Source organism: Oncorhynchus mykiss, chromosome 30 (assembly GCF_057628025.1).
Source record: "Oncorhynchus mykiss isolate SJ-2025 chromosome 30, ASM5762802v1, whole genome shotgun sequence".
NCBI lineage: Eukaryota > Metazoa > Chordata > Actinopteri > Salmoniformes > Salmonidae > Oncorhynchus > Oncorhynchus mykiss.
Window position 1 is genome coordinate 15,975,000 of NC_143051.1, and position 14,713 is coordinate 15,989,712.

The window sequence follows — 14,713 nt, forward strand, 5'->3', positions numbered from 1 at the left end:
TGGGAGCCAGATAAATGGCGACGGCATCACTGCTATTAAGGGATAAATCTATTAGGAAACCATGGCTTGGTCTCTGTATCTAAACCTCATTTGGTGAGATGGGGTGGTGGGGAGGGGATAGGAAATGACAAGGGAGTAGAAATGTCTGGTTTGATAGTTTGATCAAAGCCACAAAATCAGAGACCTTTGTTTGAATGCATCCATTTTGTTTACAGTTGACATTGTAGGTTAGTCGCCATGTATTTTGTTATTTTTTGCCAGTGAACCCTAAAAAGATGTTTTGATTTCCGTTAGACAATGAGATGGATGATTATGCCTAGCGCGGGAAGAGAGAACAGACAATGGTTGCGCGTGTCAACAACACCCCCTTTTATGTTCACAGAAAACAGAAATACATTGTTTTTGACAAGAACCTGTTGAGTGAGCTCCCTGAAAGAAAATAAACTAAGAAAATAATCCACAGAGTCTATTGTATTTTCATATACTCCCTCTATCTTAAATTACAGTATTTTTCAGGATGTGCATACTGCATACATTTTTTTCTCTAATGCGTCTTGCTGCTGTTTTTACCCCAGGTAGGATTCCATTTCACAGAGATAAGTCAGGGAGGTGTAATTGTTTTTTTCGGAGTAGAGGGGGTTTGGGTGTACGTAAACAGTGTAATGCATTTCTCTGCCTCCCTCTGTGACTGTGTAAATTAGGTGATACACTCACTGACGGCCATCACAGTTTCTCTCTCTGCCTTGAAATCACTTTTCTCTCTTGTTATTCAGCCTCCCCAGACTTGGCTGGCTGAGATAGATACACTCCCTTTCTGTCTATGTAGACATCCCTGCTGCTGTCGGAAATATGTGTCAGAGATTTTTCCTGCCTCCCTCCTTCCCTGTCTCTCTCATTTTCTTTTTCTCTCTCTTGCTCTCTCTTTTTCTCTCTTGCTCCCCCCCCCCCCCCCTCTCTCTCTTTTTCGATGGAAAACTCTTCCAAGTGTGAAACCCTCCCAAGTCTCTTGGGGGTTAAAACTTTGTAAAGAGAGCATGCTGGGAAAATAGCAGTCCTTCCAGCCAGACATGTGTATTTTGGTGTGCCTGCTTGGAAGAACCCAAAGCATCCAGCCCACCAGCCGGACAGCTAGCGAAACAGACAGCCGGACTGCCAGCCAGCCAGTCAGCTAGCCAGCAGTCACCTCTGGGTGGAAGGCTGTCAGTGACAATAGCAGGGACAGGGGATCATTGAAGGTGTCCTCTTACCCCTCTACTGTCAGGGATAAAAGCTGTCGCTCCAGCCTAACCCGCCCAAATGTTTATGCTGTAAACAGTGTTGTAGGTCCTGGATAGCTCTTCTAGGAGCTGTGTTTACCAGCTGAAGATGACAAAAAAGTGTAGACATCATATACACCCTCAAACAAAGACATCAAGGATGTATACCTACTTATCGACTTTGTATAGAGATACACTTTCAACCTTTGTTGACCTCTCACTCGGACTAAGAAAGGGCCACATGTACTGCATGATCATATTGACTGAATAGCTACTGATTTCAAATGAAAAATAATCCTCTCTATTTAGTATAGCATTAACTGCACATGTTGGGATTTATATCTTACATTTCCTGGACACATACTGTAGTCTCATGTTTGTAAATGCATATGTTTTTGTGCACTCAGACAATGTACAATCTGGTCACATGCCATATTAGTTGGTAGATGGTTTGTTTGCATTACAACATGCTGGCATCTCTTTTTGGGGGGTAATTGTTTTCTAGTTGTTTTTTTATTTATTTTACTAGGCAAGTCAGTTAAGATCAAATTCTTATTTACAATGATGGCCTACTCTGGCCAAACCTGGACGATGCTGGGTCAATTGTGCGCCGCCCTATGGGACTGTCAATCACGGCCAGCTGTGATTCAGCCTGGATTTGAACCAGAGACTGTAGTGACACCTATTGCACTGAGATGCAGCTCCTTAGACCGCTGCGCCACTCGGGAGCCCCTAGTCATAGGAATGCTAATCAACTATCATAATCCTCATCCCTGGCACATTCACCATAGTGTGTGTAATACCTCCTGAACCCTCTCACATCTCCCAAAGTCATCTTAATACCCCTGATAATCAACCCCTGATAATCAACAAGTTACAGTAACATTGTCATAATCCATGGCTTCATAACTACTGAAATGCTCACCAACGTAAACAGATGCACATAAAAAATCCTACTGCACTTCCCTACTGCATTTTAGGCAGTCTCTGTTCTCTCTCCTGCATTCCTCTGAAGTTTGTCTACAGTAACTCACGAAATGACCTTCTAAGAGTTTTTATGTTTCAACCTATTTTAATTTTCAACATTTAATATGGTTCCAGCCACAAGAGCTGTACCCATATTAGCTTGTAGCAGGGCACTTTTGTGCACCTCCACCCAAACCCCACCAGCAGGCCCCTGTTTGAAAACCGCCAGCTAGCTAAGTCAATAAAACAATTACTCTTTCCGATTTTTCTACACCGCAAGGCAGACAGAGCAGAGCATACCTACAAGCCTACAGATTCCCAATTAATCCCTCTTTGAATTTCATCAGTAACAAAATTAATTAGAGTTGCCAGGAAAATGTAATCATCTCTCCCCTGGAAATTGAAATAGATTAGAGATGTGTGCTCAGGGGATTGCTCATTAGAACTGACCCCGCATAATTATTGTATCCATTTGTGAAATTCATAATGGACTTCAGGCAACTTTGAACCGCGCATGAATTAAGACTAGATTGCGCCGTTGTCCCCAGGGGCTCCCATGGGAGTTCAAATGACCCTGTTGGTATCTTTGTCCTGTTTTTGTAGATGATGTATGGCCATTTGTAGTAATATCATAAAGAAGTGAAATACAACGATATTAGTGACACATACATGCTGCAGGTTACACATCCAGAGAGAGAGAGAGAGAGAGAGACAGAGAGACAGAGAAATAAAGAGAGAGAGATAGATAGAAAGAAAGAAAGAGAGAGAAAGATAGAGAGAGAGAGAAAGACCACAAGAAAGATATAAAAAATATAGAGAGATAGAAAGATATACTGTGGGGAGAACATGTATTTGATACGCTGCCTATTCTGCAGGTTTTCCTACTTACAAAGCATGTAGAGGTCTGTAATTTTTATCATAGGTACACTTCAACTGTGAGAGACGGAATCTAAAACAAAAATCCAGAAAATCACATTGTATGATTTTTAAGTAATTCATTTGCATTTTATTTCATGACATAAGTAATTGATACATCAGAAAAGCAGAACTTAATATTTGGTACAGAAACCTTTGTTTGCAATTACAGAGATCATACGTTTCCTGTAGTTCTTGACCAGGTTTGCACACACTGCAGCAGGGATTTTGGCCCACTCCTCCATACAAACCTTCTCCAGATCCTTCAGGTTTCGGGGCTGTCGCTGGGCAATACGGACTTTCAGCTCCCTGCAAAGATTTTCTATTGGGTTCAGGTCTGGAGACTGGCTAGGCCACTCCAGGACCTTGAGATGCTTCTTACGGAGCCACTCCTTGGTTGCCCTGGCTGTGTGTTTCGGGTCGTTGTCATGCTGGAAGACCCAGCCACGACCCATCTTCAATGCTCTTACTGAGGGAAGGAGGTTGTTGGCCAAGATCTCGCGATACATGGCCCCATCCATTCCCCTCAATACAGTGCAGTCGTCCTGTCCCCTTTGCAGAAAAGCATCCCCAAAGAATGATGTTTCCACCTTCATGCTTCACAGTTGGGATGGTGTTCTTGGGGTTGTACTCATCCTTCTTCTTCCTCCAAACACGGCGAGTGGAGTTTAGACCAAAAAGCTCTATTTTTGTCTCATCAGACCACATGACCTTCTCCCATTCCTCCTCTGGATCATCCAGATGGTCATTCAGACGGGCCTGGACATGCGCTGGCTTGAGCAGGGGGACCTTGTGTGCGCTGCAGGATTTTAATCCATGACGGCGTAGTGTGTTACTAATGGTTTTCTTTGAGACTGTGGTCCCAGCTCTCTTCAGGTCATTGACCAGGTCCTGCCGTGTAGTTCTGGGCTGATCCCTCACCTTCCTCATGATCATTGATGCCCCACGAGGTGAGATCTTGCATGGAGCCCCAGACCGAGAGTGACCGTCATCTTGAACTTCTTCTGTTTTCTAATAATTGCGCCAACAGTTGTTGCCTTCTCACCAAGCTGCTTGCCTATTGTCCTGTAGCCCATCCCAGCCTTGTGCAGGTCTACAATTTTATCCCTGATGTCCTTACACAGCTCCCTGGTCTTGGCCATTGTGGAGAGGTTGGAGTCTGTTTGATTGAATGTGTGGACAGGTGTCTTTTATACAGGTAACGAGTTTAAATAGGTGCAGTTAATACAGGTAATGAGTGGAGAACAGGAGGGATTCTTAAAGAAAAACTAACAGGTCTGTGAGAGCCAGAATTCTTACTGGTTGGTAGGTGATCAAATACTTATGTCATGCAATAAAATGTAAATGAATTACTTAAAAATCATACAATGGGATTTTCTGGATTTTTGTTTTAGATTCCGTCTCTCACAGTTGAAGTGTACCTATGATAAAAATTTCAGACCTCTACATGCTTTGTAAGTCAGAAAACCTGCAAAATCGGCAGTGTATCAAATACTTGTTCTCCCCACTGTATATAGATATACACCTGTTTATCATGGCAGAGGGGAAAATGTGTAACTTCATATTAAATCATTTTTACATGTGTAAAGTTGCCCGTCAACGTTATAGCAGTCAACTCAGACACAACACTGACATGAAATCATTCTCATTAAGTTTGACATTTCACTCAGCTGAGAAGTAGCCTACCTTTATTAAGATTTTCATAGATTGATCGGCTGTTCTGTAAATTGGTTTTGTCATCCAGTGTTGTATAAGATGAAACTTGTGTTCTATAGTTCTGCTCTAAATGATTGCACAGCAAGTGCTGTAAAATGTGTTCTAGTGATGCTGATAGTCCTTCTCTGCTCTCTCATTGTGGAACATGACATTATCTGAGTATACTTTTACCAGATAGCCTCACATTCAACTTTCTTTTTATTTGTCTCACTTCTCTCTCACTATTTCTCTCACTATTTCTCTCACTATTTCTCTCACTATTTCTCTCACTATTTCTCTCTCTCTCTCTTTCAATTCATGGTAAACATATGTTAACATTGCCAAAGCGAGTGAAATAGATAATATACAAAAGTGAAATAAACAATAAAAATGTACAGTAAACATTACACTCACAGAAGTTCCAAAATAATTAAGACATTTCAAGTGTCATATTATGTCTATATACAGTGTTGTAACAATGTGCAAATAGTTAAAGTACAAAAGGTAAAATAAATAAACATAAAAATGGGTTGTATTTACAATGGTGTTTGTTCTTCACTGGTTGCCCTTTTGTTGTGGCAACAGGTCACACATCTTGCTGCTGTGATGGCACACTGTGGTATTTCACCCAGTAGGTATGAGAGTTTATCAAAATTGGGTTTGCTTTCAAATTCTTTGTGGATCTGTGTAATCTGAGGGAAATATGTGTCGCTAATATGGTCATACATTTGGCAGGAGGTTAGGAAGTGTAGCCCAGTTTCCACCTCATTTTGTGGGCAGTGTGCACATAGCCTGCCTTCTCTTGAGAGCCAGGTCTGCCTACGGCGGCCTTTCTAAATAGCAAGGCTATGCTCACTGAGTCTGTACATAATCAAAGCTTTCCTTAAGTTTGGGTTAGTTACGGTGGTCAGATATTCTGCCACTGTGTAGTCTCTGTTTAGGGCCAAATAGCATTCTAGCTTGCGCAGTTTCTTTGTTAATTCTTTCCAATGTATCAAGTAATTATCTTTTTGTTTTCTCATGATTTGGTTGTGTTGCTGTCCTGGGGGGTCTGTTTGTGTTTTTGAACAGAGTCCCAGGATCAGCTTGCTTAGGGGTCTCTTCTCCAGGTTCATTTCTCTGTAGGTTAGGGCTTTGTTATGGAAGGTTTGGGAATCACTTCCTTTTAGGTGGTTGTAGAATTTATTGGCTCTTTTCTGGATTCTAATAATTAGCAGGTATCAGCCTAATTCTGCTCTGCATACATTATTTGGTGTTTTACGTTGTACACTGAGGATATTTTTGCAGAATTCTGCATGCAGAGTCTGAATTTGGTGTTTGTCCCATTTTGTGAATTCTTGGTTGGTGAGCAGACCCCAGACCCCACAACCATAAAGGGCAATGAGTTCTATAACTGATTCAAGTATTTTTTATCCAGATCCTAATTGTTATGTCGAATTTTCTGTTCCTTTTGATGGCATAGAAGGCCCTTGCCTTGTCTCTCAGATCGTTCATAGCTTTGTGGAAGTTACCAGTGGCGTGGATTGTTTAGGCCGAGGTATGCATAGCTTTTTGTGTGCAATAGGGCAACGGTGTCTAGATGGAATTTGTATTCGTGGTCCTGGGAACTGGACCTTTTTTGTCTTACTGAGATTTAGTGTCAGGACCCAGGTCTGACAGGATCTGTGCAGAAGATCTAGATGCTGCTGTAGGCCTTCCTTGGTTGGGGACAGAAACACCAGATCATCAGCAAACAGTAGACATTTTACTTCAGATTCTAGTAGGGTGAGGCGGGTGCTGGAGGCTGTGCTAGTGCCCTTGCCAATTTGTTGATATCTAAATTGAAGAGAGTGGGGCTTAAGCTGCATCCCTGTTTTTTTGCCAATTTTAACCGCACAGTTGTTGTTTGTGTACATGGATTTTATAATATGGTATGTTTTACCCCCAACACCACTTTCCATCAATTTGTATAGCAGACCCTCATGCCAAATTGAGTCAAAGGTTTTTTGAAATCAACAAAGCATGAGAAGCCCTTGCCATTGTTTTGCTTGTTTGTTTGTCAATTAGGGTGTGCAGGGTGAACACGTGGTCTATCGTACGGTAATTTGGTAAAAAGCTTATTTGACATTTGCTCAGTACATTGTTTTCACTGAAGAAATGTACAAGTCTGCTATTAATGATAATTCAGAGGATTTTCCCAAGGTTGCTGTCGACCCATATCCTATGGTAGTTATTGGGGTCAAATTCGTCTCCACTTTTGTGAATTGGGGTGATTATTCCTTGGTTCCAAATATTGTCGAAGATGCCAGAGCTGAAGATGATGTTAAAGAGTTTAAGTATAGCAGATTGGAATTTGTGGTCTGTATACTTTATAATTTCATTGAGGATACCATCAACACAACAGTCTCTCTCTCTCGCTCTCTCTCCCTCTCCTTCTCTCTCTCTTTCTCTCCTTCAGGTTGATCTCCTTCCAGGAGTTTGTGGCTTTTGAGTCGGTCCTGTGTGCTCCAGATGCTCTCTACATGGTCGCCTTCCTGCTGTTTGACAAGACTGGCAAAGGAGCAGCCACCTACGGTACCTAACCTTCCCTCTGGTTTGATTGACAGCTCTATTTTAGCTCTAACCCTCTAATCCCCTGGTATGATTTGTGACATATGAGAGACCTGTGATATGCAGGTGACCGTTGAAGTACAAAATGTTTACACTTATAGCTAGGCTTTTAATATGTAAGTGAAGGAAGAATTCTTAGTACACTGTGAGGTCTTTTATTTACTGAAAGTAAATTTCATTGGACATTTTGTTATTTTGGAAGAAGTTGATAATAAAATATGTTTTACTCTCTCAAAATGACAAAAAATTATATTGTCAAACATAACCATCAGAGTCAATGGCAGTAACCTTAGCCCCTATGAAGGTGACAGTGTAAGCACCCCTATGGAGATGACAGGATGACAGATATTGGTTTTGGAAGGGTGGAGGGGTGGAGGGGGAGAAGACATGTCTGTCGGAAAGGAGGAGAGTGTGTGTGTGATTGGCACCATTACCCAGAAGCCTCCGAGCCCAGAGGTTAGAAGAGGAGACATTTGTACGTGTTGCTCATTTCACATTTCCCTAATTGATTTAAACAACCCTAATTTTGCCTTCTGTAGGTGTGCCACATTAGCACATTAGGACTGATTTGAAATGCAGCACACATATCTTGGGCACAAACAGAGAGAAACTAAATTCCATTCTAATTGTTGCTCGTCGGCAGGGAGTAAGATCATTGTGGTTCATTATATATGCACATATGTTAATTTTCATATTTTAAAAGCTCAATTAGACTATTTATCTGTGGCTTGGTATATCTGGTTTAGTAATTGAAAGGTCTGTTGTTTTTCTGCCTTCTGAAAGGTTAATGAATGTAGCCTACCTGAATGCTACTGTGGCTACGCTAGGAGATGCAATAAGAAGTCAAATATTTCACATACACTGCTGTCTGTACCTCATGTGTCTGAGATTATGGTCTTGTCAAAGTCACTTTTTTGTGATCTATTCCATCATTTCATCTCTTTTCTCTTTGCTTTTTCATTAGATGAAATGGCCTTCTCCATCTCAACCACTATAACAAGTCACTCCTTTATAACTTATTAAAAGCATTCATTGCTGCGGCTTAGCTGCATTAAAGACAGTTTGTTTTTCAACATCAATGGCTTGTTCTGATTTCTTATTTCTTTTCAAACATTTTTGTACTCTCTTTTCTTGTTTGTTAGTAACCTGTGTAATTTATATTAAGTGAACACGGAAAAACATATATTTTTACATGAAGGGATGAATACACTGTTATTTCTTAGTGTTTCATAAAAATACATCCATAATTTGGTGGAATAGAGTTCCACAAACCGTGACATGAATGCATGTTAAAACGGGATTGTACTGCAGCCAAAGAGATAAAAAAAGAGGATAAAAGGTTGCCTGGGTGTCGACAGGTCCATAAAGGCTGATAATATAAACGGCAGGTCTGGAATGGGGAATGGCACGGCAGTGTTACACTGTTGAGTAAATGCAGCATTTTTATTGCCTCATTAAAGTGTAAAACCTGTTGGAGCTGTCTTGTTCCAAAAGGTAGGGGGAAAAATCACACTCCATATTTCTAGTGTGCGGCCCAAATGCCTCTCTCATTTCTCTTTAAGTTATTTATTCCCCTCTTAGTTACACTGATACATACTAGCAGGTTTGAAACACGTTTCTGGTTTCGTGGCGTAATAAGGAGTAGGTTCCTCTGGCTCTGTTTGTTTTGGTTTCTCTGATAAGGGTGTAATCATTTGGGCTGGTGTTCAATGTCTCCCACCTACATTACCTCTATTGGCTGAGACTGATACAGAATTTTAAAAGTGTGTAATCACATAGCTTCACATATTTTATAGCTACAGTATGCCTACAGTACTGTCTAATGCTTCCATCAGATGTCAATCCATCATCGTTGTTGAGCCCTGTGGCTTCAGGAACCTGTAACTTTCATCGTTATTAACACATACTTTTCTAATATGAAATCTCTTAAAAAACTGGTCAATGATCATTCCAATGACTTGATACAAAATAATACCCTTTGACATAATACACAACAATGTCCACCATGTCTGCAAGTAACCGAGTCTTGTGACGCAATGCTACAGCTAACCAGCCATCTACAGTAGTCTGTCAACATTGTCTGAATGAAAAGGGGACTGATTTCATTAAAGGTGCTTGTCTCGTCTCTCCTCAGAGGACGTGAAGCAGGTCTTCAGCCAAACCACAAACCATCAGCACATCCCCTTTAACTGGGACTCTGAGTTCATGCGGCTGCACTTCGGCATGGAGAGGACCAAGCACCTCAGCTATGGAGAGTTCACCCAGTTCCTCCTGGTGGGTTAAAATTCTCTATATCACCTTGCAGTCACATAGACTGTCTCTCTCTCTCTTTCTTTCTCTTTCGCAAATCTCTCTCTAATTTTTTCTCTCTCTTTTTCTCTCTCTCTCTCGCTCTCTCTCTTTCTGTCTGAGCAAATTCTTTGTCCACGTCAATGTGTCTCTGTCAGTCAGATGTCCGTTTAAATATGCGTCTCCCTCTTTATCTCTCTGTCAATGTTTCTATCTCGCTCTCAATTTCATCCTCTCCATTCGTGTCAGACTTTGTCTATCTGTCTGTCAAGTCTTTTTCATTTTGCCTTCAGACCCTGTATATTAATTATGGTATGGAATTTTCTTCTGACAAAGTCAATGAAACCACATCAGTTTTCGTGTTTGACCTTTACTATAACCTCCTTGTCTGTATTCAGACTGTGTGTGATGCCGATGGTGTGTGTGTCTGTATTCAGGCTGTGTGTGATGCCGATGGTGTGTGTGTCTGTTTTCAGGCTGTGTGTGATGCCGATGGTGTGTGTGTGTCTGTATTCAGGCTGTGTGTGATGCCGATGGTGTGTGTGTCTGTATTTAGGCTGTGTGTGATGCCGATGGTGTGTGTGTCTGTATTCAGGCTGTGTGTGATGCCGATGGTGTGTGTGTCTGTATTCAGGCTGTGTGTGATGCCGATGGTGTGTGTGTCTGTATTTAGGCTGTGTGTGATGCCGATGGTGTGTGTGTCTGTATTCAGACTGTGTGTGATGCCGATGGTGTGTGTGTCTGTATTCAGGCTGTGTGTGATGCCGATGGTGTGTGTGTCTGTATTCAGACTGTGTGTGATGCCGATGGTGTGTGTGTCTGTATTCAGGCTGTGTGTGATGCCGATGGTGTGTGTGTCTGTTTTCAGGCTGTGTGTGATGCCGATGGTGTGTGTGTGTCTGTATTCAGGCTGTGTGTGATGCCGATGGTGTGTGTGTCTGTATTCAGTGTGTGTGATGCCGATGGTGTGTGTGTCTGTATTCAGGCTGTGTGTGATGCCGATGGTGTGTGTGTCTGTATTCAGGCTGTGTGTGATGCCGATGGTGTGTGTGTCTGTATTTAGGCTGTGTGTGATGCCGATGGTGTGTGTGTCTGTATTCAGTGTGTGTGATGCCCACGATGTGTGCGTGTCTGTATTCAGTGTGTGTGATGCCCATGATGTGTGTGTGTCTGTATTCAGTGTTGGGGATGCCTATCCAGCCTTGGCTTGATACACACTCCCAGGTTCCTCTACTTGGTCCTGTTTCCCCAAAACAGCCAGCCATATTAACCTGATTCTACTTGGTCCTGTTTCCCCAACACAGCCAGCCATATTAACCTGATTCAACTTGATCCTGTTTCCCCAACACAGCCAGCCATATTAACCTGATTCTACTTGGTCCTGTTTCCCCAACACAGCCAGCCATATTAACCTGATTCTACTTGGTCCTGTTTCCGCAACACAGCCAGCCATATTAACCTGATTCTACTTGGTCCTGTTTCCCCAACACAGCCAGCCATATTAACCTGATTCTACTTGGTCCTGTTTCCCCAACACAGCCAGCCATATTAACCTGATTCTACTTGGTCCTGTTTCCCCAACACAGCCAGCCATATTAACCTGATTCTACTTGGTCCTGTTTCCCCAACACAGCCAGCCATATTAACCTGATTAGTCATCAATGAAACACTGAGGGTATATTTTAGAACACGCTGGAATTAGTTTTCTATTACAGTTAAGTGACGTAACCACCAACATAGACCTACTCCACCTACAGTGGGGAGAACAAGTATTTGATACACTGCAGATTTTGCAGGTTTTCCTACTTACAAAGCATGTAGAGGTCTGTAGTTTTTATCATAGGTACACTTCAACTGTGAGAGACGGAATCTAAAACTAAATCCAGAAAATCACATTGTATGATTTTTAAGTAATTCATTTGCATTTTATTGCATGACATAAGTATTTGATCACCTACCAACCAGTAAGAATTCCGGCTCTCACCGACCTGTTAGTTTTTCTTTAAGAATCCGTCCTGTTCTCCACTCATTACCTGTATTAACTGCACCTGTTTGAACTCGTTACCTGTATAAAAGACACCTGTCCACACACTCAATCAAACAGACTCCAACCTCTCCACAATGGCCAAGACCAGAGAGCTGTGTAAGGACATCAGGGTTAAAATTGTAGACCTGCACAAGGCTGGGATGGGCTACAGGACAATAGGCAAGCAGCTTGGTGAGAAGGCAACAACTGTTGGCGCAATTATTAGAAAACGGAAGAAGTTCAAGATGACGGTCAATCACCCTCGGTCTGGGGCTCCATGCAAGATCTCACCTCATGAGGAAGGTGAGGGATCAGCCCAGAACTACACGGCAGGACCTGGTCAATGACCTGAAGAGAGCTGGGACCACAGTCTCAAAGAAAACCATTAGTAACACACTACGCCGTCATGGATTAAAATCCTGCAGCGCACACAAGGTCCCCCTGCTCAAGCCAGCGCATGTCCAGGCCCGTCTGAATGACCATCTGGATGATCCAGAGGAGGAATGGGAGAAGGTCATGTGGTCTGATGAGACAAAAATAGAGCTTTTTGGTCTAAACTCCACTCGCCGTGTTTGGAGGAAGAAGAAGGATGAGTACAACCCCAAGAACACCATCCCAAACGTGAAGCATGGAGGTGGAAACATCATTCTTTGGGGATGCTTTTCTGCAAAGGGGACAGGACGACTGCACCGTATTGAGGCGAGGATGGATGGGGCCATGTATCGCGAGATCTTGGCCAACAACCTCCTTCCCACAGTAAGAGCATTGAAGATGGGTCGTGGCTGGGTCTTCCAGCATGACAACGACCCGAAACACACAGCCAGGGCAACTAAGGAGTGGCTCCGTAAGAAGCATCTCAAGGTCCTGGAGTGGCCTAGCCAGTCTCCAGACCTGAGCCCAATAGAAAATCTTTGCAGGGAGCTGAAAGTCCGCATTGCCCAGCAACAGCCCTGAAACCTGAAGGATCTGGAGAAGGTCTGTATGGAGGAGTGGGCCAATGTCCCTGCGGCAGTGTGTGCAAACCTGGTCAAGAACTACAGGAAACGTATGATCTCTGTAATTGCAAACAAAGGTTTCTGTACCAAATATTAAGTTCTGCTTTTCTGATGTACCAAATACTTATGTCATGCAATAAAATGTAAATGAATTACTTAAAAATCATACAATGGGATTTTCTGGATTTTTGTTTTAGATTCCGTCTCTCACAGTTGAAGTGTACCTATGATAAAAATTACAGACCTCTATATGCTTTGTAAGTAGGAAAATCTGCAAAATCGACAGTGTATCAAATACTTGTTCTCCCCACTGTATACCCTTCTATCCAAAACAGGGTACATTTTCTCCTCCGTAGTATAATCTGTGCTGCTGCCGCATTCCTTCTGTATTTGTGGTGTGCGAGCCATTTTCCAATATGATGTCTAGACGTGAAATCAGGGGAGAGGGCGAGTGGAGGAGAGGGAGAGTGGGGGTTCGGCCGTGCCAAGTTTTCATCTACACTCACTATATCTGAATGAGCTTTCTATGTTATACTTAACTTGGACCAGATGGGTTACACACTGTGAAGAACACACTGATATTGTGTAAGTGTGTGTGTGTGTGTGTGTGTGTTAATGTGCGTGTGTCTTTGTGTGTGTGTGTGTGTTAATGTGCGTGTGTGTGTGTGTGTGTGTGTGTGTGTGTGTGTGTGTGTGTGTGTGTGTGTGTGTGTGTTAATGTGCGTGTGTCTGTGTCTGTGTGAGGTGCAGCCAGTTAGAGTAGAGAATGTATTTTGCATTCATGGCTTGCCCAGTTCCACTCCACTGGTTTCCAATACTTCATACCAGGAGTACAGCAGTAATGTTCATAGCTCAACTATGAAATACACATTTCCTATTTCACTCAGTTCATTTAGTCAATTTATTTAATTCAGGGCTTGTGATTGAAGTGTGTTCTCAGTAGTAGAGGAGAACAGTGCTGTTATGAACCCACTGAGACCTGCGTGAAGATCTTTAAGACTTTAACAAACTATTATTCATATTCCTCAATTATTTGACAACACTGCTATTTGAAAAGACTATAAATGATGTTCCTATTTGTGTTGTGAATGGTAAAGATAATACAGATTGAAGTAATGTATCTCACAGTTAATCACCGGAAAATGCAATATGCTTCTCATACAACACGCACTGTAAATAATGAGGTTAGTTTTCAGTGGTGTTCTCTATGGGGTTTCTCATCCTTATACTTTGTGTTTACATGTGTGTTGTATTCATCCATAATGATGACGGGCCAGATGCAAACAAGATGGGATTACCCCGGAAAACGTTTGCGCTGCAAATTTCTCATAAGGGCTCTCTCACCAATTACTGTCACTGTGGAAGCCAGAAATTCTCCAGAATTACTTGATGTGCATCAATGTAGGGCATAGAGTGTGATTTGGGATGCAGACATTCTTTTTACCCTCTTGTGTCGTGGATGCCAACCAAGGGCTGAGTGACTTCACATTGTTGTGTACATAGTGTGGTTTGGTGATGTATGCCATGCGTAGAGGTGGCACATGGTAGCCAATAGCTATGTTAGATGTGCTGGCTGGCACACTGAACATGGATGGAGGGCATTAAAGTGGCTTTGTTATGTTATGTCTGAGCTTTTTAAAGCTACAGTCTACGATTTGGGTTGTGTTTTCAATGGTAATTTCAACGCTTGATATTCACATACGTAGCTGCAAAAAACCTGAATCCCAGTCTGTAGCTTTAAGGGTCAGTAATGACTTTAACCTGGTTTGTGTTGATCGGAACCAGAGGGAACAGTTCGAGGGAATCTGTACAGTATTTCTCCTGCAGGTATTCCATTGTTTAAAGACCTTAAACAGCGGGAAAGACGCCAATGCCTCTCGTATTGAAACCCAAAACAGAGGAGGCTCGTCAAATGTTTTTTTATTCCATCCAATCCAGAGACAATTGAAGTGAGTGTAAATGCCGTGGTAGTCTGGGTATTG

At 42.3% G+C, this 14,713-nt stretch overlaps 1 protein-coding gene across 1 annotated transcript in view; it reads left to right on the plus strand.

The window, feature by feature from the left end:
* Positions 1-14,713, plus strand: part of LOC110488013 (electrogenic aspartate/glutamate antiporter SLC25A13, mitochondrial) — a 115,817-nt gene that overhangs the window by 3,706 nt on the left and 97,398 nt on the right. The window contains 2 exon segments of the mRNA XM_036971473.2: positions 7,270-7,385; positions 9,556-9,695. Coding sequence (XP_036827368.2) covers positions 7,270-7,385; positions 9,556-9,695 — 256 coding nt within the window.